The 24,410-nt window shown below is 34.3% G+C and overlaps 1 protein-coding gene across 3 annotated transcripts in view; it reads left to right on the plus strand.

Annotated features, from left to right (window-relative positions):
* FSTL5 (follistatin like 5) overlaps nucleotides 1-24,410 on the plus strand; it is an 862,438-nt gene that overhangs the window by 643,778 nt on the left and 194,250 nt on the right. For all 3 annotated transcript variants that reach the window (XM_044680057.1, XM_044680058.1, XM_044680059.1), the window contains exon 7: nucleotides 19,189-19,309. In XM_044680057.1, coding sequence (XP_044535992.1) covers nucleotides 19,189-19,309 — 121 coding nt within the window. The remainder of the gene's footprint in view (nucleotides 1-19,188; nucleotides 19,310-24,410) is intronic.

Raw genomic sequence — 24,410 nt, forward strand, 5'->3', positions numbered from 1 at the left:
TCTGTAAATACATGTTTGAAGGTCATTCACAAAGAAATGCTCACGTTGTGGGAATGGATGAGACTACCAATAAGAAAACATATAAAGAAAAAGATTAAGAACAAAATAATAATAGCATAGTCTCTATCCTAATGAAATATTCAAACATCTTTTTTCCCTTTATTGGATGGTGTATAAGTGGAAGAAAAAAGAAGCAGAGTAAAAGAAGGGAGAAAAATAACTAAGAAAAGAAGAATATATTTTTTTAAATCACTCTCAGATATACATGTATAAGTTTATATGTATATATATATATGTAAAACATAATTAAGAAAATTTTAAGAATGTGGTAGCAAATTTCTTATTACATTCATGTAAACTATGAATGGTTCATATAGGAGAAGTATTATCTTTTATATCATATTAATAACTAAGTGGTGAAAAAGTTAGAACTTAAAACTATGCTATCTTCTTGCCTTCCTGACCTCCTCTGTATTACAGCTCTTGTTTTACTTTTGTTTACTTTGCCTTATGATAGAAAAATTTGAACTTCATGTTAAATGAAAATTAAATTTTCTTTAGATAGGTCTTCATAAAATAGATGTCATTTCCCTTTTATTAATTAACTTTAGGACATATACTCTTTTTATCAAATTTTATTTTTATTGTCACTCAAAACACACTTACTTCCATATTGATCATTGTTGTAAGAGTACACTCATATGTAACCCAAACTCCCAAATAAAACTATAAATACATTGATGCGAATAATTACTCCAACTGTTCTTTCTCTGGAGTTGGACAGAATTCCTGATTATAATAAGTCTTTCAAGATATCCCAGATCATTGAATTGCTGAGAGGAGTCAAGTTTTCACAGATAATTATCGTACAATATTGCTATTGTTGTGTTCAGTGTTCTCCCAGTTCTGCTTATGTTGTTCTGCAGATCTTTTCTTTTTTTCTGCAGATCTTTCCAGCTTTTTCTGAAATCATCTTGCTTATCATTTCTAATAGCACAATAGTATCCCATCACCAACATGTCCAACAATTTCTTTAGCCATTCCAGAACTGATGGACATTCCTTCAATTTCCAATTCTTTTTTTAATTAAAATTTTTTGCCACCCCAAAAAGAGCAGCTATAAATATTTTGTACACACAGGTCCTTGTCCCTTTTTTATTATCTCTTTGGGATACAGATCCAGTAGTGGTATTACCAGATCAAAGGGTATGCACAATTTTTTTTAACCCTTGTACTTTGGTGTATTGTCTCATAGGTGGAAGATTGGTAAGGGTGGGCAATGGGGGTCAAGTGACTTGCCCAGGGTCACACAGCTGGGAAGTGGCTGAGGCCAGGTTTGAACCTAGGACCTCCTGTCTCTAGGCCTGACTCTCACTCCACTGAGCTACCCAGGGTATGCACAATTTTGTTGGCCTTTGGGCATAGTTCCAAATTGCCCTCCAGAATGGTTAGCTCAGTTCACTACTCCACCAACAATTCATTAGTATCGCTATTTTGTCATATCTCCTCCAACATTTACCTTTTTCATTTACTGCCATATTAGTCAATCTGAAAGGTGTGAGGTAGTATCTCTCAGTATAACATATATACTTGAGGTGAAGTGAAATATATTCTGTGTTTTAGGAAACTTGTATAATAGCGATGTTAAGGGAGATCAGTAGGGAAAGTAGATGATTGTATCTCCATGAAACCTGCCTTCAAGAATAGGAAAAAAATCAATGGGTATCCCCTTTAAGATTGTAGTGGCTTTGAGGTATCTTTTCCCACTTTTACTATTTGCCTCTATTCTTAAATATTTATTTTTTGCAAAATTTTGAATTTCAAATTCTTTCCCTTTACCTAGTCTCTTCCCCTCCCATTCAGAAGACATACCAATTATACTTATGAAATCATGAAAAACAAATTTACATTTTAGCTATACTGAAAAAAAAAGGAAAAAATAAAGAACTTTGACAAAAATATGTTTCATTCTAAACTCAAAGTATACTAATTCCCTTTTTGGAAAACAGCATCTTTCATCATGAATCTTTTGGAATGATCTTGGATCATTGTATTGATCAGAGTAGTTATTGATCATCGTTATAAAGCTGCTATTACTCTGTACAGTACTCTCCTATTTCTGCTCTCTTCACTAGGCATCACTTCATATAACTCTTCCATGGTTTTTCTAAAGTCAACCTACTCATTTCTTATACTTATAGTACAATAGCATTCTTCCATAAGAATATGCTTGTTCAGTCATTGCCCAATTGATGCACATCCCTTTCATTTCAATATTTTTGTCACTACAAAAGAACTACTCTAATTATTTCTGTGTATATAAATATATGTGTGTGTGTCTTTATAAAAATTTATTCTTTTATCTTTTTTGATCACAGAATTAGCATTGATATTGCTGAATCAAAGCATATTTGCATTTTTAGTCTTTTGGTTCTAATTCCAAATAGCTCTCCAGAATGATTAGATTAGTTCACAACTACACCAACAGTACATTGATGTCCAAATTTTTTAACATTTGCTCCAACATTTATCATTTTATTTTCTGTCATGTTAGCTAATCTGAAAGAAGTCAGGTGGTACCTTAGAGTTGCAGTGTTAATTTCTCTAAACAATAATGATTTCAAGCATTTTTTATGTGTCTAATGACTTAGACACATTAGAAATCTAATGATTTCTGCTTCTGAAAACTATCTGTTCATATCCTTTGCTCCTCTATCAATTGGGCAATGAATTATTTTTAGAAATGTGGTGTGGTTTACTGAGAAATGAGGCCTTTGTCAGAGAAAATTGCTTTCATTTTTGGTCATTTTCCCATTTTCCTGTTAGTTTTGCTTACATTAGTTGCATTTCTCTAAAACATTTTTTTTAATTTTATGGAATCAAAATTATCCATTTTATTATCAAAATTCTTCTCTGTCTCTTGTTTGGCCATAAACTCTGCTTTTGTCTATAGATCTCACAAGTACTTTTCCCCCCATGTTCTACTAATTTATTTATGAAATCATTTTGCCTTTTGTGTCTAAATCTCTTACCAACATTTTTGGTATATGTTGTGAGATGCTTACTTTTATCTAGTTTCTACTGAATTACTTTCCAGTTTACCCAGCATTTTTTTCTTTGTCATTTGACAAATTCTTGTTTCTCAAGCTTAGGTCTTTGGAATTATTAAACATTAGAGTAATATGCTCATTTACTGTTTTGTCTTCTTGGTAGTATGTAGAAATGCTAATGACTTATATAGGAATATTTTATATACTTCCACTTTCCTAAAGTTGTTGTTTCAAGTTGTATTTTTCAGTTGATTCTTTAGGGTTCTCCAAGTTTATTATCCTATCTTCTGCAAAAGTGATTTTTAATGCTTATTATAATTACTATAAATACTTTTGTTTTGTTCTCATTTATATAGTTATAATTTCTTTTTTTTTAAACCCTTGTACTTCTGTGTATTGTCTCATAGGTGGAAGATTGGTAAAGGTGGGCAATGGGGGTCAAGTGACTTGCCCAGGGTCACACAGCTGGGAAGTATCTGAGACCAGATTTGAACCTAGGACCTCCTGTTTCTAGGCCTGACTCTCACTCCACTGAGCTACCCAGCTGCCCCCTATAGTTATAATTTCTGATAATGGACATCTTTACTTCCCTCTTGATCTTATTGAGAATATTGCTTGCTTATCCCTATTATACATAATGCTTAATTATTGTTTTATTTTTTATTTTTTTAGATAAATTAAATTATTTTATTTTTCGAAAAATTTTCCATGGTTTCATGATTCATGTTCTTACTTTCCCCTCCACCCACCCACCCACTTTCCCCCCCCCCAATAGCCAATGTGCATTTCCATTGGGTTTTTACATGTGTCATATCAAGACCTATTTCCATATTATTGATAATTGCACTGGGATGGTCGTTTAGAGTCTACATCCCAAATCATGTTCACATTAACTCATGTGTTCAGTCAGTTGTTTTTCTTCTGTGTTTCCTCTCCTGCAGTCCTTCCTCTGAATGTGGGTAGCATCTTTACCATAAATCCCTCAGAATTGTCCTGGGTCATTGCATTGCTGCTGGTACACAACTCCATTACATTCAATTTTGCCACAGTGTATCAGCTTCTGTGTACAATGTTCTCCTGGCTTTAATTATTGTTTTAGATGGATACTATAATTGATTTTAAAGAAAGTTCCATTTATTCTTATCCTTTCTAGTGTTTTCCTGTTTTGTTGTCCATGTTTCCTCTGTGCCTCTTCCTCCTTCCAAAGACAGAAGGTAATGATATGTTGTACATGTGTTATTATACAATATGAACTTCCATGTTCATCGTGTTGGGAAAAAGAAAAACAAATAGTAAATCCCTTTTCTTAAAAGTTAATCAGGAGTAAGTAATTTGCCCAGAATCAAAGAGCTAGTACTTGGCTGAAACCATATTTGAACTCACATCTTCCTGATTCTAAGCCTAGCAATCTATAAACTGTGCCAGCTGGCTGCCCTATTTCTAGCATTTTTTTAACCCTTGTACTTCGGTGTATTGTCTCATAGGTGGAAGAGTGGTAAGGGTGGGCAATGGGGGTCAAGTGACTTGCCCAGGGTCACACAGCTGGGAAGTGTCTGAGGCCAGATTTGAACCTAGGACCTCCTGTCTCTAGGCCTGGCTCTCAATCCACTGAGCTACCCAGCTGCCCCCTCTAGCATTTTTAATAGGAATAAATGTGTTATCTGCAAAAAAAAAAGTGATCATTTTGTTTTTTTTTAAATTTTCTATTCTTATTTCTTTCATTTCTTTTTCTTGCAATTACTATAACTAGCTTTTGTAATGCTATATTGAATAAATCTGGTGACAATAGGTGGTTTTGCTTCCCCTTTTATGGTACTAGAAAACCTTCTAGTTTATCCTCATTAAACATAAACTTTGGTTTTAGATAGATACTATTTATCATTTATAAGTTCTATTTATCCCTATGCTTTCTAGTAGTTTAGAAAAGGATGGATGTATATTATTAAACACTTTTTTCAACTTCAGATGAGATAATCCTAAGAATTTTGTTATTTTGGTTATTGATATGGTCAGTTATGCTGATTGTTTCTCTAATATTCTACTAGCCTTAAATTTCTGCCATAAATCCCACATTGTTATAGCATATGACATTTGTGATATATTACTTTAAACTCCTTGCTAGTACTTTACTTAAAAATTTTATATCAATTCATCAGGGTAATGGACTACATTTTTTATCTGTTTTTGCTCTTACTGGATTAGGTATCAGAAACAGTTGTCTCAGAAGAGACAACTCCTTTTTAACCTAGTTTTTCAAATATTTTATATACTATTGAACTAATTTTTCCTTAAATTTTTGGTAATATGCACCTGTAAATCCCTCTGGTACTGGGAATTTTTTTTTTCTTTGAGAGCTCATGTTGGGCTTGTTCTTTAAATATTATCTTTTTCAAATGACCAGGGCTATCATTGTAAATATTCATCTAAGTCACTTAGATGATTAGTTTTATTGGCATATGATTGGGCTAAGTAGCTTATAATAATTGTTTTAATTTTATCTTTATTAGTGATAAAGTAATCCTTTTCTATTTCTGACACTGGTATTTTGGGTTTCTTCTTTTTTCCCCCCTAAAATCCTTACCTTTCACCTTAGAATTAATACTATGTATTGTTTCCAAGGCAGAAGAATAGTAAGGGCTGGGTAATGGGTGTCAAGTGATTTGCTCAAGGTCACACAGCTAGAAAGTTTCTAAGGCCATATTTGAACCCAGGACCTCCTATTTCCAGGCCTGGCTGTCAGTCTACTGTGCTACCCAGATGCCCCTGGTTTCATCTTTTTTTAAGTAAATTAGCCAATGGTTTAGCTAATTTATTGGATTTTTTTCTTTTAACCCGCTGTGATTTTTAGTCAAGACTTTAATTTTTTTTTTACTTCCAAATCAATAAATCTCTTATTCTTGGTTATTATCCTACCTCCTTTACCTTAAAGAATATCATTCAACAAGTCCTCCTCTCCTTTAATTTGGAAGCTGTTAAATCTTGAATTATCCCTGATTATAGATCCAAGATCCTTGAATGATTTCCTTTTGATTGCTTACAATATTTTCTCTTTGTCTTGGGAATTCTGAACTTTGGTTATGAACTTTGGTTATATGGTTAGTTTTCATTTTGGAATCTCTCTTAAAGGTGCTTAATGGATTCCTCCAATTTCTATTTTACCCTATATTTCTAGAATATCAGTGTAATTTTCCTTTATAATTTCCCGAAATGTGATGTTTAGATCCTTTGATTATGTAGTCTAGGAAATCTTAAATTTTTTCTCTTTGTTGTTTTTTCTAGATTAGTTTTAGTTATTTTTCCCCAATATTTCCTCTTTTAACAAGCTTTTAATTTTCTTTTTATAACATTCACTTTCACCACTCAGAATTTTCAAATGAAAAAGAGTGAATTCTTATCCGAAAAGTTGGGATCTTTGGGTTTATTAAACATTAGATTGCTGATGTCATTTACTCCTAATAATTTACTCAATTGTTACACATTCTGTTTCTTAGCCTGTAGCAGACTATTTTGGTGATTACTACTTTATAGTCTAGTTTGAAATCTCGAACGGTTAGGTCATTGTCCACATTTTTTTCATTAATTCGCTTAAAATTGTTTATCTTTCCTTCTTCCAGATTAATTTTATTTTTTCTTCCATAAAATGAGTTTTTGATAGTTTGATTGGTATGGCACTGAATAAGTATATTGATTTAAGTAGAATTGCCATTATTATTATATTAACTCAGCCTACCCATGAGCATTTAATATTTTTCAAATTATTTAGATCAAACTTTGTGTGAAAAGTGATTTATAATTATGTTTACATAATTCCTATGTTTGTCTTGGTAAATAGATTCCCAAATCTTTTTTTTTCTCTAGACAATTTTCATATTGTCTAGAGCAGTGATGGGCAAACTTTTTAAAGAGGGGGCTAAAGGAAAGGAAATGCTCATCTGTCAGTATGTTTCTAAGGCAACTCTTTCCAAGTTTCATTGTATTGTATCCTACTCATTTTATTCATCAGATTAGGAATAACGTCCCGAGGCTGGAGAGAACATTTCAGGGGACCCCTGCATTTGGCCAAATGGTTCCCCATAGCTGGTCTAGAGTAATTTAGATGGAATTTCTCTTCCTAGCTATTAATGGTGGACTTTGTTGGAAATATAGAGCAATGCTGATGTTTAATATGGATTTATTTTGTTCCCTGAAGCTTTGCTAAAATCATTATTTGAACCAGTTTTTTAGTTGATTCCCTAGGATTCTCTAAATATGACATCATATTATCTCCAAAGAGTGGTAGTTTAGTTTCCTCATTGCCTACTTTAATTCTTTTAATTCCTTTTATTTCTTTTAATGCTAAAACTAGCATTTCTCTTACAATATTAATTAATAGTGATGACTATGGGCATCTTTCCTTCACCTCTGATCTAATTGGGAAGGCTTCCAACATATCTCTTTTGTAGATGATACTTGCTAATGGTTTTAGGTAGATTCTACTAATCATTTTTAAAGAAAGGCCCATTTATCCCTATACTTTCTAGTGTTTTTATTAGGAATAGGTATTGTATTTTGTTGAAGAATTTTTCTGCCACTATTGATATAATTATGCAGTTTTTGTTAGTTTGGTCATTGATATGGTCAATTATAGTGATAGTTTTCCTAATATTAAATCAGTCTTGTATTCTCGGTATAAATCTCCTTTCGTCATAGTGAAGAATTTTTGTGATATATTGCTGTAGTCTATTTGCAGTATTTTATTTAAGATTTTTGCATTGATATTCATTAATGAAATTGGTCTGTAATTTTCTTTCTTTGTTTTTGATCTTCCCGGCTTAGGTATCAGCACCATATTTATGTCTTTAATAGAATTTGGGGTGGGGGCATTTGGGTAGCTCAGTGGATTGAGAGCCAGACCTAGAGACAGGAGGTTCTAGGTTCAAATCTGTCCTCAGTCACTTCCCAGCTGTGTGACACTGGGCAAGTCACTTGACCCCCATTGCCTACCCTTACCACTCTTCTGCCTTGGGACCAATGCATAATATTGGCTCCAAGACAGAAGGTGAGTGTTTAAAAAAAAATAAAAGAATTTGGTAGGATTTCCTCTTTGCCTATTTGCCAAATAATTTACATAGTAGTGGGATTCATTTTCTTTAAATGTTTGATAGAATTCACTTGTGAATCCACTTGGTCCTGGAGATTTTTTTTAGGGAGTTCCTTGATAGCTTCTTCAATTTCTTTTTCTGAGATGGGATTATTTAGGTGTTTCATTTCCTCTTCTGTAAATCTAGGCAACTTACTTTTTCGGAAAAATTCATCTAACTTACCTAGATTATCAGATTTATTTTCATATAATTGAGCAAAATAGCTCCATATGATTGCTTTAATTTCCTCTTTTTTGGCAGTGAATCTCCTTTTCCATTTTTGATACTGGTGATTTGATTTTCTTCTTTCCTGTTTTAAAAAATCAAATTAACCCATTGTACTGTCTCTTCATTTTTCTCTTAGTGCAGTTCTCTTTTTCACCCTTTGATTTTTCTTTTGCACATCATGTCATCCTAAATAGCTTACTCCAACATCCTCTATCTATGCATACTCCTTCTAATTGCTCTAATAATAATAAAATTTGAGTTACAAATATCATATTTCCATGTAAAATATAAACAGTTTTGCTTTACTGAAGCCCTACACAATTATATGACTTTGAAATTATTTATATTTGATATTGAAATCTACTGAATTCTTCTATTATTACTTTTATTTTATTTCTATTTATTTATTTATTTTGTGGTTGAAGGCTATATAAAGCTATCCCTAAGGTCTACGATCTTATTATTAGTATTATTTTAAAATATTTTGATAATTTTGTATCTATATTATTGTTATTCTTCGTACTACTATGCATCATTTTATGTATTTTAAAAATATTCTAAAACAGTGTCCAGAGTCTTCATGAGACTGTTAGGGAGTCTATCACAAACACACACACACACACACACACACACACACACACACTTACACATGCTTAGAACATTGACACCATCAGCTATGCTTTCAGCTAATGAAGTTAAACTTAGGAATGCCTCTTATACATGAATAGCTTTTCTACTAAGGAACTCACCATTGCAAGAATAAACTTAAAGCCTCTTATATTTGGAATGTCTGTAACTAAATTTGAAATGTCATAAATTTGCCTGGGCAAATGGAGGAGTCATTCATCTTGTCCTCTGGGTTTAGCATTGCCTCTGTTTCTTTTCACTCATCTACTTTCGAAAGTCAAGTTTGGAGTTAAAGAATTGAGGAATCTGAACCCTGGAGCATTTGGTAGAAACTGAGCAAATTGCTTGAAATGGTTCTATGACTCACTAACAGATTCTAAAATCAGGAGGTATAAGGAATGTTAACCATTTGTTAAAGTGAAGAAGCCAGTGGAAACCATGAATGTGCCAGCCATGAAATTTAGTCCCAAAACAGACATGTTGTCTAGCTGGGAAGACCATGTTGTTTCTTCTGAAATCTTTGACAGCTAAAATTGAAAATATTGAAGAAGAGAAGCCTAGGCAAGATGCTGGAGAGAATGAAACAGTACATTTTTCCCAGATGGGAAAAAAAAGCACTCTATTTTATTTTCATTAGGAAAGGCTATTGACTTATCCAAGATAAGGGGCGAGCTATTAAAAATTTGGCTTTGAACCAATAAAATATGGAGTTGAGCCCACCTTTAAAGTGAAGAAAAGATAGCCAAAGAATTCAACTAATTCATAAGTTGGAAGCAGAAATAATTTGCACAGCCATGAGCCCAGGAGACCCATGCCTAGCCAAATCAGACTATGCACCCAGTTGAGAGCATACCTCCAGTATAGTATCCAAAAAAGTGGATTCTGGTAGAGACCATTATTGGCAAAGCAAATATTGACAGAGAGTACAAGTTTATCAGAGTGTCTGGCAAAGACTATGCTTCCAATAGAACAGAGACAAATGAAGACTCTGTATCCAGAAGAATAATTTTAAAAAAAATAGTATCTTTTGGAAAGCATGCACTCACTGGAGACTTGTCAAACAAGCCTGGTGCCATCCCCAACAATAACCCTAGAAAAACAGAGTACTGAGTTGCCCTTTCCCACAGCTGTCCTATCCATATAAATTTCAATGTCTGTGGTCCTCCATTTATTTACCCATTCTTCCTACCAATGGTGTATAGGAAAGTATGCCATGTTGTGCTAGTTTTGTATTTCTTACTCTGCCATTTTATTAAATGTTTTGTTTTGAACTAATTGTGTCATCTGACTGTTAAAGATAAACATATCATATGGGGCTTATGGCTTATGGCTTTAGAGGATGCAGATTTACAAAGTCCTTTCTAGCCACCACAGTACCAAAGCTTGGGGGGCTGCAGGACTCCTCTTTTACACATCTAAATCTGTTAACCCTTTCTGGCAGCCTTTAACCTCTTTCATTTTTGCCAACATTGTCTTACTAATCCTGATTTTCAGCACCTCAAAATGAACCTAGCATTATTGCCTCTCAACTCTCTTTGTTCATAGGACAATGAAAGAACAGAGGTTCTAGAATCAAAGTTCCTGGTTTTAAATCCCTCCTGACACATTTTACCATCTGTAGGAATTGAGGGATATCAATTACTTCTGTATAGGAGAAGGGAATTGGAATAGATTGCCTCTGAGTTTTCTTTCAAGACTAATGCTACAATATCTTTTTATTTTGTTTAAGGTATTCAATTCTTTAAGAATCTGATAAGATTTCTAATACTGCATCTCATTATAGTTTACCTTTGTTAAATCAAAACTGAAATATCATGTTCCTTAGGAATAGCAGTCTTCAAATATTTGAATAGCTATGAATGAATCTTGATTTGCTTGATGCCAAAGGGTGAAATTAAAACAATGTTTAAAAATGAAAAAAAGACTAATGCTACAACTCTCTGATAAAAATGTATAACCAATACAGTATTGTATATTATATAATGTATATTATAATGTACAATATACATTTTACAGTTGGTTAGTGTAGACACCTTTGATTTTCTGAAATTGTTTCTTCTGTCCCTCAAGTCTCCCAACTTCACATCAGCCTCCACAAACATCTTTAATCATTCACTTTATTTCTGCCATGCTGGTCATGATATTCCCACTCACTTTTCAATAACACCAATTCCTACAGTTGTTCTTCTTCCCTCCATGTTTCTCTTGATCTTGGCAGTAAGGTTCTGTAGACATTGGAAGGAAGAAACTTTCTCTAACCAGCAAGATAACCAGGCTTTTTTCAAAGGAGACCATGAAGAAATTTCTGTTTTAGCCACACTAGGCAGGGAGCAAGAGAGGAGAAATTCCTGGAATTTTGAATCCATTTTCAGAAAGAAAAAAATTCTAAACTGTATTGATGTAGTTGTACTTTATTATGTTAGGTAATTTAACCGGCATTCATAAAATTTCTTATTAGAAAATGTACTAAGTTTGAAAGAGCAGATTTGCAAAATAACTAGAAAAAAATATTTCACAGAACTAATTTGAATTTTTGTGTTTCATATGCTATTCTAAATTGAATTACTAGCAATCCAGGAAGTTAATCATTTTCTCATGTTTTGTCCTCACTTGCAAATATGAGAAAAAAACCTCACAAAAATATATATATACTTATCCATTATTGATAATTCTATATCAGTAATATAAGGCAATAAGAAAATTGCATGACAATGGTGAATTCAGCATTAAACTTCAAGTTAGAAGGTCTGTATTTGAAGCTAGAATCTGACATTTACTACTTCTATGTTACTTTGGATAAATGTGAAAATGTTATTTCCTTTCTCTGTATGTGCTTAACACTGTTTAGTGCAAGGCATTGAATGAATAAATGAATAGATATGACTTCTCATAACCCAAGTTTCTTTATCTGGAAAAGAGGAAACATAGACTTATGGCTCTGAGTTTAAATACATTTTAGAGGTGCTCTAAATCTTACTCCCTTATTTGACAGATGATGGAAGTGGAAATACTATTCCCCATAATGCTTGTTTTGTAGGGATATTATAAAGATTTGTATATTTCTAAAATTTGTAATTATAATATGCTTTAGACAGTTGAGCTATTAATATAGTTACCATTTCCATGGTTTCCATAACCAGGTATCAGGATTAAAGCTGTCTTCATGTTAAAAGTTATCTTTAAAACTTTATAAAACTATAGCACACATCTTTTAGGGAAATTCTTCCCTACATTTCTTAACACATTTGAAAACTGATCTAAATGAAATGCCTTTATACCAAGGCCAATGCAGGAGAGAGCTATTTCCTAAAAATGGAAATGTAGGTATAACTTCCTTTATGCAAACTTATTTCCTTTTTTGCTTCTCGTTCCATAATATTAGTTGCTTGGCTCTTTGAAAGGCTTCTTTTGGAACAGAACTTCAATCTTCACTAGCCTCAATTTTCTTTTCTGTTGTGCTTCTTAAAATTGATTTATGCCTGAAATAGTTTATTTTAGAAATAAGGAAAGAGGTTTGTAAAATAACACATTTTCCAAATTGACCCTACAGTATTTAATTTCATTTTTTCAGGGTGGCATTTTATTGATGCTAGATTAAATTTCTAGCTAAATAAGCTATTTGAGAAATGCATATATTTTTAGGCAGTCACATAAGACAGCAATAGCAGTGCTTTAGTCAATTTCAACATGTAGATTTCTTTTTGCTTAAATTATTTTTATTGCTCTTTTATGAAAATATATTCCATATGTATAAAAATAACTAGCAAAATAGTTTTCACAATGTTGTAAAGTAAAAGCATACACAGCATAAACAAAATTAAAAAGAAAGGAAAATGACTTTGCTAGCAATATGCATTAAAGCCTTACTCCCCATAGGAAAATTATGGTAAGTGCATTAATGTTGGGATATTGTAATATAGAACTATAGAGAACAGTACAATATGAAGTTCAGTGTACAATTTTACATTTTATGGTTTCCTAATTGATAAGGAGGGTCTGGCACAATTGATCACATGTGAATATTCGTAACTAATATCCCTTAGGCTATTTGATAACTATTTTTCCCTTAAAATTTCTGAATGGATGATAATTTACTAATGGATACCACACAGTTGTTGTGAAAAAAAATTTTATAGTGAAAAAGCACTTGATCTACAGTCAAAAAAACATAGGTTTGAATCTTAACTATTTCATTTACTAGCCTCATGATTTTGAATAAGTTATTAAGCTCTTTTAAGTCTCTTTTTTCTTAACTATGTAACTTGTGACCTAGCATCTCCCTACACTCTGAGCTTACAATGGACCAGGTCAGAACTGGGAGGCTAACACTCAACATAATTATTTTCTCTGTTTGGCTCATTATTTCTACTGGGAACTGCACCAAGAACATTCCAAAATAGGTTTCTACAAATGTGGACAAAAAAATCCTCTACTGCTAGTCAAGTACGTAAGATTCGAAACAGAACTTGGATAGAGGACAGATTTTAGTTTACCCCACAGAAAAAGAAAAATGACAATAAAAAATCATGGAACCTCCAAAATGGATACAGAAAACAAAACTTTATAAATATTTTCAGTTGTCCTGCAAGAGTACAACTTTTGTTTTTCAGAATATAGTCAGTTTATTTTCCACATAGAATTGTATAGTCTACCTCCCACACTCCACCTCCAGAGATTCATGTAACCCTATAATTAAGATTGTAAAAAGTGGCCATATTTTAGGTTCCTTCTGAATAATAAATATCTTTTTTCAGACTTTTTGTATGAATAACACACCAGGTTGCTCTTCAAGTAGCATACTACACAAAACCTGTATGGACCATCTTCTTTCTTTAAAGAATAAACATTTCCTTAAAGAATTCAAACTCTCCTTCTACACATAAGAAACAGAGGTTCAGGAATATGATTCTTTCCATTTCTCATGAAAGCCTATCTAAATGTACATCTTCACTATGTAATTCTGCTATAAATTTGCCACCAATTTCCAAGTGGGGAACGATTCATCTATCTCTGTTATGAACTCGAGATCAAAATAGGATATAGACAGGGACAGAAAAAGAAGGAGAATGACAAGAGAGGAAGGGGAAGAGAGAGGAGAAAAGGAGAAGGGAGAGGAGAGAAGTCATGGGGAGAAAAGGAAAGGGCAAGAAGATAGGAGAAGAGAAGAGAGGGACCAAAGAGAAGGGTAGAGAAAAATAAGAGAGAACAAGGGGAGTCAAGGGGAGAGGAGAAAAAAAGAACAGGTGGGGAAAGGAAGAGAAGGTAGAGGAGTGAAAAGGAGATGAGGATAAAGGAAGAGAAAAAAGGGAGAGAAGGAAGGGAGGAGGAAGAGGAGGAGAAAGAGAGAACACAGGGAAGAATGGGGAAGGTAAAAATTTCCATTTACAAAGCAAAACAAAAAATAGGATTATACATGAAAATGCAAATCTACTTCTTACTGCTTGCTTGATTTATAATCCCCCAAGTACACTATATACATCAACTTTTATTTTGAAAGCAAGTTTGGTAATGAAGAATTGATTGGTTGCCACAGTTACAATTTATATACTCAATCACAAATAAATGAAAAAGAACCATTCTGTTTTTTTGTTTGCTTGCTTGCTTTTTTCTAACCCTTTAAAAGTACTAGAAATCCTAAAGAGACTCAAACTCAGTACTAGACTGGTGGATTATATTTGACTTCATTCATTGAACATATTTTTGTTTGTTTACTTTCTCTTTCCTATACCCATTGTTATGGATTGCACAAACATCCTTTTTATTCATGTAGTCTCAAAACCTTTGAGCCATTTTTGCCTATTTCTTTTCCATCAATCAGTTATTAAGTTCCATTGATTCTACCTGTAGTACTCCTTGCATACTTCCCTTCCTTCTATTAAACAGCCTCTCTAGTTTAGACTCTTCTCACATTTCCTCTGTATTTTTTATCTGGCCTGTCATTAGTCTCTTCCTCTTTAGTCTACCTTTCACATCAATGGCCAAGTAATATTCATGAATAATTTAATTTATTCCTTTATTTTAAAAATAACATAACTTCTAGTATAAAATCTAGCACCTGTCATTGAAGACCTCTCATACTTTGCCTCTAAACTTTTTCCAGCCTTATCTAATACTGCTAGCCTTCATATATTTAACATTTTAGGCAAACTGAATTATTTACTTTTCCCTTGTTTATCATTACTGTCCTCCCTTCCCTAGAAAGTCTTCCTCTTATTTCTTGATTGAATTCCTACATGGTTTTGAAGCCTTTCCTGATTCTTCCTAATCAAAAGCAACCTTTCCCTCCTTCTGTCAGAGAATCTTAGAGATATAGACTTACTCATATCATATGCTGGATCTCTTGAAAACAGGAATCATTTTTAGACTTTATTGTCAAAAATAACCCAGATTCTGCTTGAAAATCAACAACCTATTATCTTTTGGTGCAGACCAGGCCTCTTTGGACCAGCTCTCATTAAAAGAATATTTTTTTTTTCTCATATGGAATTAAAATCTGCCTCTGATAATTGGCTACTCATTGATTTGAGTTGAGTTCTTTCCCCAATATAACAAGTTTCATCCTTCTTTCATATACCCTTCAACTACTTATAGGGAATTATTATGTTCTTTCCATCTTCTCTTTTGTAGTCCAAAAACAACCATTTATTTGTATCAGTCCCCTCTGCTTCTGGATTATATCCTATTTACCAGTTGTTTATTTTTCTCATAGTATATTCCACACTTTATTTTTACATTCTTTTGACTTTTCTATTAGTTTTTTGATGTATCATGGCCTCATTAGCTTCTACTTGTACAGTTATAATCATTAAGAAACTATTATCTTCATTAAGCTTTTTGTACTTCTTTTTCCTATGAACCAATTCTGCTTTTAAAAAAATTTTCTCTAATAGCTAATATAGTTCAGGTAATGTTACAAACAAAACATTATAAATACAACAGTTGTTTCATTTGGATCAAATTAAGATAATTTATTATGTAATATAAAGAATATAACACAAAGGAAAGAATCGGCTTTTCCCGTTTAGAAGCTTAGTTATGTGTAAGTAGGGATTGGAGAAGACTTATTGAAGCAATGGTATTTTAATTAGTTTTCTTGTTACATTTTTATATTGCTCTTTCTATTTGGTATTTTAAAGAAATGTTTTCTTCAGTGGATTTATTGCCTCTTTTACTATTAGATCATTTTTAAATGTTATTTTCTTTAGTATTTTAATGCCTCTTACCAAGCTTTAATTCTTTCCTTGTAGTTTTCTTCCATCATTCTAATTTCTTTTCCCATTTTTTCTCTACTTCTATTGTCTCTTTCTTTAAATATTCTAGGAATTTTTGTTAGATTGGGTCCAGTCATCATTTTTCTTTGCGGTTTTGCTCGTAACTATTTTCACATTGTTATCTTCTAAGTTTATGCCTTGGTCTTTCCTGGAACCATATTTGCTTCTATGGTCAAGTTCTTCTGTTGTTGTTTGCTAATTTTCCCAGTGTATTTATTGATTTTGAACTTTATACTAAAAGTAGGCTCAGCTTTAAACTCTCCTGGTCTTTTTTCTGATCTTTATTAAGAAAGGGCTCCTTTTGCCCTTCATCTACCCATATTATTGCTCTTCTTGGCCTTGGAACCAGGTCCCCTGCTCCCTTGTGATCAAACATAAGTGCTTCCTTCTACCCTAAACTACAATCCAGAATTACTTATGGACAATAGGATTTCTAGTCAAAACCTCCTGCACCAAGTGCCAGCAAAACCTCCTCTGACTAGTTGTCCAAACCCCTTGCCATTGCTGGGCTAAGAGCTCCCAAAGCTGCAGATATTTCTCCTACTGTTGCTTGTGGTACTGCTATAGCTGTCAAGGATGCCTGCAAGGTCCATGACCTGTGTTCCTTTCATACCTGCTCACCACAGCGTCATAGACCTTTCCTACATATCGATAAATGTCCTTGGACTGGAAAAATGCCTCCTTCTGTTTTTTGGCAGTTTCTTTGCTCTTCTGCTCCAAATTTCAATTTGAGTTATAATTTTAAAGTTGTTTAAAGAAGAATGTTGGGACAGTTAAACTGCCACTCTGTTTATACTCCAACATCTCATCTCTTCTCTTTCTAAAGCAGAGGTTCTTAAACATTTTATGTGTCATGGACCCCTTTGGCAATATGGTGAAACTTATGGATGCCTTCTTAGAATATAATTTTAAATACATTAAATAAAATTCACACCAAAGCTATCATCTATATACTTACATACAAATGAAGACTCAAGTCATTGGACCATGATTTTCTCCAGTTTTAGGAGACATGTTAACCATGCAACATGTTAAAAGAAGAAATGGAAGGGTATTAAAGAAGAAAAATATAGATTAAATTTTCTCACTTATCATGTTATAAGAAAGAGACAAGAGGTTTAATTATAAGACAACACTTAACGGAAAAATGACTTCAGTATTTTTTCATTATTGAACCCCCCTGACTTCCATTTTACTTCATATGCTCTAAGACTTATAGGAATATATGAAAATATGATTATATGGTATTGAATCGTTTAATGCTTATGAATATATTTGGAGGTAGATCTTCCTTGTTTTACTTTTTTCTCCAAAAAACAAAAAGTAAATAAAAACCCATGGTATAAAGTAAATTACTTTATACCATGTATAAATGTATATGTATACATATATATATATATATATAAGTAAAGTAAAGTAATTTGGTAACCATTTAGGTCCTTTATAACTATCACAAATGACAGTCATTCTCCTTTAGGTAGCTAGAGTTCAAATTTTACCTCAGCTATTTATTAACTTGATGTCTGTCTGCTTCTCTTTTCCCATCTAAAAAAATATGATAATAGTACCTACCTCCCAGAGTTGGGATAATCAAATGATATAAATTTTATAATGTGATTAGTATCTTTATTATTATTATTATTATTGTTATTATTATTAGTAGTAGTAGTAGTAGTGGTAGTAGTAGTAGTAGTAGTAGTAGTATCTTTATATGGTAAGTGTTTCATAAATGTTTGTTCCCTTTCATCCCCATTCTCTAGCTCAAAGTAGTCTATCCAATTCTGGTTGTCTTTGGTCATAGCACTATTGACTAAATTGAAAATTTGTATTAGCACATATAAAAAAATAATGGTTTCTGGAGAGCCAACATAATGTAAAAATAGACAGTGAAAATAGTAGTGGTTGAAAGTAACACTTCTGCTAAAGGAGTTAGTAAACATACTTTGCAATAAATTAATTGTGTAATTAGGTACTCAGATACCAGTAAAAGTTCCCATAGAAGGTTGACATAGAAGGTTTTTAGTTTATTGACATCCAACAAGACCATGATGAAAAATACTCAGCATTCAAAAAAGAAAGGCTGAAATTCATATAACAAATTGAACAATAAAATTCCTTCATATTATGTTTTAAAAGAACAGGGAAGGACCCAATTGTGAGAAGGAAGATATTACACAAAGGTATATTATTCTGTATCTTTAAAGGATAAAAAAAATTGCTAATGTGAAAAGTGAGTATACTACAAGCAAGCTCTATTGTATTCATTTTTCCCATAGAGAAAACGACAATTTTGATGCAATCTCAATATTGAAAGCTTAAACCAATATGGGAACAAGTAATCCCGGATTGAATTATTCCATATGCAAATAGACTTCTTCCTTCACACCTAATCAAAGATCTATTCAAAGAATAAGACAGTTAGCATTGAAGTTAAAAAATAGTTCTTATAAATAAAATAAGCTTGTTCTTTAGCAGAGGTTCTAGGGAAATTTCAAGGTCATTTGACTTATGAATGATCCAGTTTAGAGGCATAAAGATTCCATGTCATTCCACTCTTAAAAACAGCCACTCTAATTTATTTTGTCTTCTGATATTTCTACAAATTAGAGGGGAAATGAACAAGTATTGATAAAATACCTCCTCCTTCTCCTCCTCCTCCTCCTCCTTTTACTACTACTACTACTACTACTACTACTACTACTACTACTACTACTACTACTACTACTACTACTACTACTACTACTACTACTACTACTACTACTACTACTACTACTACTACTACTACTACTACTACTACTACTACTACTACTACTACATACACAAATAGCACATACACAAAACACTCTGACTGTTACAATTTAGATCACCTTGTTTTCCCTTTCTTTCCTATAGGATTTTGGAGATGATGGATCCTTATACATTACTAAGGTTACCACCACACATATGGGGAATTATACCTGCTATGCAGATGGCTATGATAAACTATATCAGACTCACATCTTCCAAGTGAATGGTAAGAAGCCTAGTGTTGTAGTAATTATATTCCTTAATTCACTGGATTTTTAAAATTTTTATGGTTCACTCAGAAGAGAATATGCTATTATGTCATTTCTAATTTCTCCACTAAATTAAGATAGGTAAAGAAGGATTTTTTTATTTTTAAATTTGATGTTCTCAAGAAAATTATGTGAATAAAAGAAGCTCTTTTGCTGTCGTGCAATATTCCGCTCTGAAATTAAATTTTCATGCATTTTATTATTACATGTTTTTTATTTATTTTTATTTATTTATTTTTTTTTATTCCTATTGACTCCCAGAGGAGCATAGGGCCGCAACCATCTCACGCCAATGGACTCTGTTCTGGGCAACTTCCCCCAACTGGGCCCATGTCAATTACACTTTTAGTGTATAATAATTTTTTAGTGGCAAATTAAAAACATGGACAAATTTCCTTTCTAAATATCTATTTAACTTTAAAGCCCCAAACACAAGATGTAAATATATATATAATGTGACAACTTGAGTTTTTTAGCTAATTAATGCACAAAAAAAGCATTTTAACTGAAATCTGGTTGATTGCTTATTATTTGTTTAAATGCTCTCATCCACAGAAAATTTGCTACCTTCTTATATCCACTCCTCCAACCTTCACTATATCCTTTAATATTCAGTAATACAGTCCAGGACTAAGAAATATCTAGATGCAACTAAATTATAATTTTGCACCAATTCATAGGGGATTCTATAAAATTTAATTTTAAAACATGGGAATGAATTTCATTCTTCCCCATATTAAATTAGTACTATTGGCAATGATGATGATGATCCCAGGACTGATTACTGTCCATGTGCAAGGATCAGCAAAGGGCTACATGAAAATTCTTCTTTGTAATTTATAATCACTTCTGATTTAGAAACAATGTGTTAGAAAAGAAATAGCATGAAACAATAGAAAAGTATTGGACTGAGAATATACAGTGCTGGATTGTCCAACAACTAGCTATGTGAACTTTTGGCCAAAAAGTTTAACCCTTTTGAGCCTGGTTTCCTCATATTTAAATGATGATATGAGATTTCGATATTCTAAAACTGAGGTCTTGACAAGTTCAAAAAACTTGTTTAATTTTTAATTGATTGCTGTGTTTTAATATAATTAGCTTCCTTTGTAATTCTATGTAGTTGATTGTATGAATTAAAATATAGAAAATTCTGAGAAGGGGGTCAATCCTCAGGCTTCACCCAACTACCATAAGCGTGCTTGGTCCTGTGATGCAAGGTGGCTAACAGAAACTTTTTGCTTCTGTAATTTCTAACAGTCACAAAAAGTCAGTTAAACATCTTAGAATCTTCAGAAAGTCAGTTGGAACTTGAAACTATAAATAGAGGTGAAGTTCCAAATGACAGGGCTTTTGCCTTCTGGCTTCCGCTGTGGCTGGAGGCTTTTGCTTTGGCTTAACCTGTTGGCTTTGGCCTAATTGCTTCAGCCTTGGCCTGTGCTCATCTTGTCTTGGGGAAATTTAAACCTATCTCATTTTTCTCTGGACCTCTCCTTGATCTCTCCATCCATATCCCTTCCCTTCCCCTGAATTTCCTGTGGATCCTGGGTGGAAGGGAGGGCTTGGTGATTGAACATTGTGGGTTTTAGTTTCTTTAGATAATTAGAATATCCTCAAATAAGTTATCCCTAGATTTAATAAGGATTTTACTTAAAAGGCAGTCAAATCTCCCTACTGGGAGAGCAAGTTCTCTCAGTCTAAACCTCTCCGCCACCCATCCCCCACCATCACCCCTCTCCCTAGCAGCAGCTAGAAATCCTGAACCTCTTCCCTCTGACTAACCTGAGATAAATAAATCCCCTTGTTACCTACTCAAAGCCTCTGGTGAATCATTGTACCGAAGATTGAGGCAAGAGCTAAAGAGGGAAGGACTCATTTTTTTTTATTTCTTGAAAGAATTGGGGGCATCTTGGCAGGAAGTACCTACCCAAGGCTTCCTCCAGCCATCAGTTTGACTGGCACGGAGGGGCTCTCTCGACTCCTCCCTCAAGAAACTTTAGAAACTAACAAGAGAAACCCTCTAGCCAAACCTAAACATTTCTTACTGGCCCTAGTTTCCCCCCTGTATTCTCTGTCTCAAGCCTCTGAGAGGCTTGAGCTGTTTGAGCTTCCCTCTCATAAATACTCCATTTCTTTTATCTCCTATATACCTTTCCTTACCTTCATTCCTCCTCCAATCACCTTAAAATCACCTAATATCCCCTTTATCCTTCCTCACACCCAAATTGCCTTCGTTGACCCACTCAGATTACCTTAATTACTTTTTTATAACAATACTTATAAAAAGGTAAAAATCTCTGCTCTAAAAGGTTTCTTTTGGTGATAAAATCCAACTATTCTAATTATATAAATTACAACTCTTTTTATAACAAACATGTACCAAGTTTCTACAATGTGTCTAGTGTTAGGTGCTTTGGGATTTAGACAAGAAAGAAGAACAACTCCTGCCCAAGAAAGTCACATTTTAGATAAGAAAACACACACACACACACACACACACACACACACACACACACACACACACACACACACATATATATAAAATCTCAGAAGTGTAATTCTTTTTCAGGATAGCAGAGAACAGTTAGCAACTGAGGGATTCAGGATGAACTTTATGATACTTTATAAGTATCTTCCTGAGCTGGGTTTTCATGAAAAGTAAGGATTCTGAGAGGTTTAGGTATAGAAGGAATACATTCCATGAATGTGATATTTAGCATGTATACTAGTATGGAGATAAGAAATAGAGCGGTTTGTTTTAAGAACAAGATGGACACTTTGGCAATATCACAGGCAAAGCAAGGGAATAAGCAATTATATTTCCTTTCTGATGTATCAGGCAATGTGATAAGCATTTAAGAATATTATAGCCTGTGATCTCATTTGATAATAGCATGTATAAAGAATGATATTATATAATAAGACTACAAGGGTCCTTTGGAGCCAGGTTCTGAATTGCTTGCAATGCCAAACAGAGGAATTTATATATTATAGTTATTTTCAAAGATCCCAGTTTAATTTAATGCAAAGATTGGCACCTTTTTTCATCTCTGGAACTCTTCATATTTTTAAAAATTGTTGAGGACTCTGTCACTTCTGACTGATGGGGGTCTGACCTGAATCTAATGAGACAGAGAGATTGAGTAATGCAGCAAGGCTTTACTATGATAAAGTTAGGGAGGAGAGGAAGAGAGAGTAAGAGGGGGGCCCCAAACCTGTCGATGGCTAGGAGTCTTCACCTGGGTGGAGAAGGGGTCAATATTTTATAGGATAGTGGTCTGGGATGACTTAAACAGATTGTCTTTGTTAGGCAAAGTTGGAGTATTTGTGACCAGATGATTGGATAGCCCTAAGAGGGTTGGCAATGATGGTCTCTGGGGGTGGCTTCATGGTCAGTGATGTGGGAGGTCATTTGTCTAGACCTGACAATAATCCTGATCTTCTGCCCGGTTTTACTGCTTTTACTGGTGCTTTGTCTCACAGTTTGGACAGGTGCTGGGTGGGGGGAGTATTGGTTTTAGCAGGGATTGGGGAAGAGGGGAAAAGGGGTTTTGGTCCCAAGGTCTATCATTCCTGTCCTTTTATTTAAAAAGAAAAAAATGGGGTTGTGAAATGGTGGGGGGAAGAAGGGAGAGTGGCCCTAAATCCAAGGTGGGAAATGGGTGATGGTCTTGTTTGTCAAAACTGCTTCCTGCTAAGGAAGTGGCTATGTGTCATTACGTCTCTGATGATCCCCTCTGCATCCCTCAGTCTGGATTTGTGTTGGTATTTTCTGGAAAGATCTCAGTAGGAAATTATTATGGGGGAAAGCAGGGTTATGAAGAAGAGTGGCAAGGAGAACAAGAAAGAAGAGAGCAGAAGAAAGGAAAAGAGTGAACACAGCATGGGGTACAGATGTGGCTATGCACATTCAAATGTCAGGGCCTTCAATTATCAATTTGTTTGATTGTATGGGATATCTTGTTTTTTTTTTATTTTAATTTTTAAAAATTTGCAATGAAAGGATAAAGCAAGGAAAGTATGTTTAATGCTGTTCGTCTTCAAGTACGAGTCAGTCATGCAGTACCAAATGCACTTTACAGCCAGACTCAGGAATAATCAGGTGGGGTTCACAGCAGTTACAAAGAAATCCTGTGTCAACTGCGTTGGCACGACCACCTTCAAACCTTTTGAACCTTTCATCTGAATATCGTGTGGCTTCTGTCTTGACTGGTGGATTACCCACCCACTGATCATCCTAGTATAAAGACCAAAAGTTAGAAATCATCTCCGCACGGCTTACAGGATATGTGCAGGAAAAGGGTTAACTTTTGCGAGGGGTTTGTGAATACTTCTGACTAAGACAAATCTCAGTTCCTTCATGCTCTGGTGGTCACAGACGCACAGCCTGCTGGTTACCAAATACGGCGTGAGCTAGGGAGCAGCAGACATAGAATCTGAAAGTTTTAACAGTGAAGGATTAAGAAAGGATTTTTAGAACAGAGGCAGAGGACTGCAAGGCGGAGGAGATAAGTGAGACATGCGCAGAGCCAGTGCCCTTGCCCTCCCCTCCCCCCATGGCCATGGGAGGAAAGGGAGGGAAAGAGAAATGGTTTGGGCGGAGTTAGAGAGAGGAGGCGGGGCTGGGAAGAGGCCGGGGAGGAGGGGAACCACTAGAGTCAGGTGGGGGCTGAAGGATTTGGGCTTTTTTCCGAAAAAGCTAAGAGGAGCGACTCCAACTGAGTGCTCAGGTTATCGGAGGCCAAAGTAACGAACATAGGAAAAGTCAGATGAAGTCAGATGACAGGGACACTGAGCACGAGAGGGAAGATGGGGGTCAAACTCACCCAGTTATTGAGTGATGAGTACAGGAGGCTGGAGACCCCGTAAGAGGAGAGAGGGAGAGAGGAAGAGAGAGTGTGATCTCCATGATCCGCTGGGCTAGCTGGGAGTGGGAGGTAGAGGGGGAGAAAGTTTCTGAGAATAGGGAGTGGAGAGCGAGAGAAGAGGAGAGAAGAGGAGAAGAGAGGAGAGGAGAGGAGAGGAGAGGAGAGGAGAGGAGAGGAGAGGAGAGGAGAG

The sequence above is a fragment of the Gracilinanus agilis genome, chromosome 6, assembly GCF_016433145.1.
Source record: "Gracilinanus agilis isolate LMUSP501 chromosome 6, AgileGrace, whole genome shotgun sequence".
NCBI lineage: Eukaryota > Metazoa > Chordata > Mammalia > Didelphimorphia > Didelphidae > Gracilinanus > Gracilinanus agilis.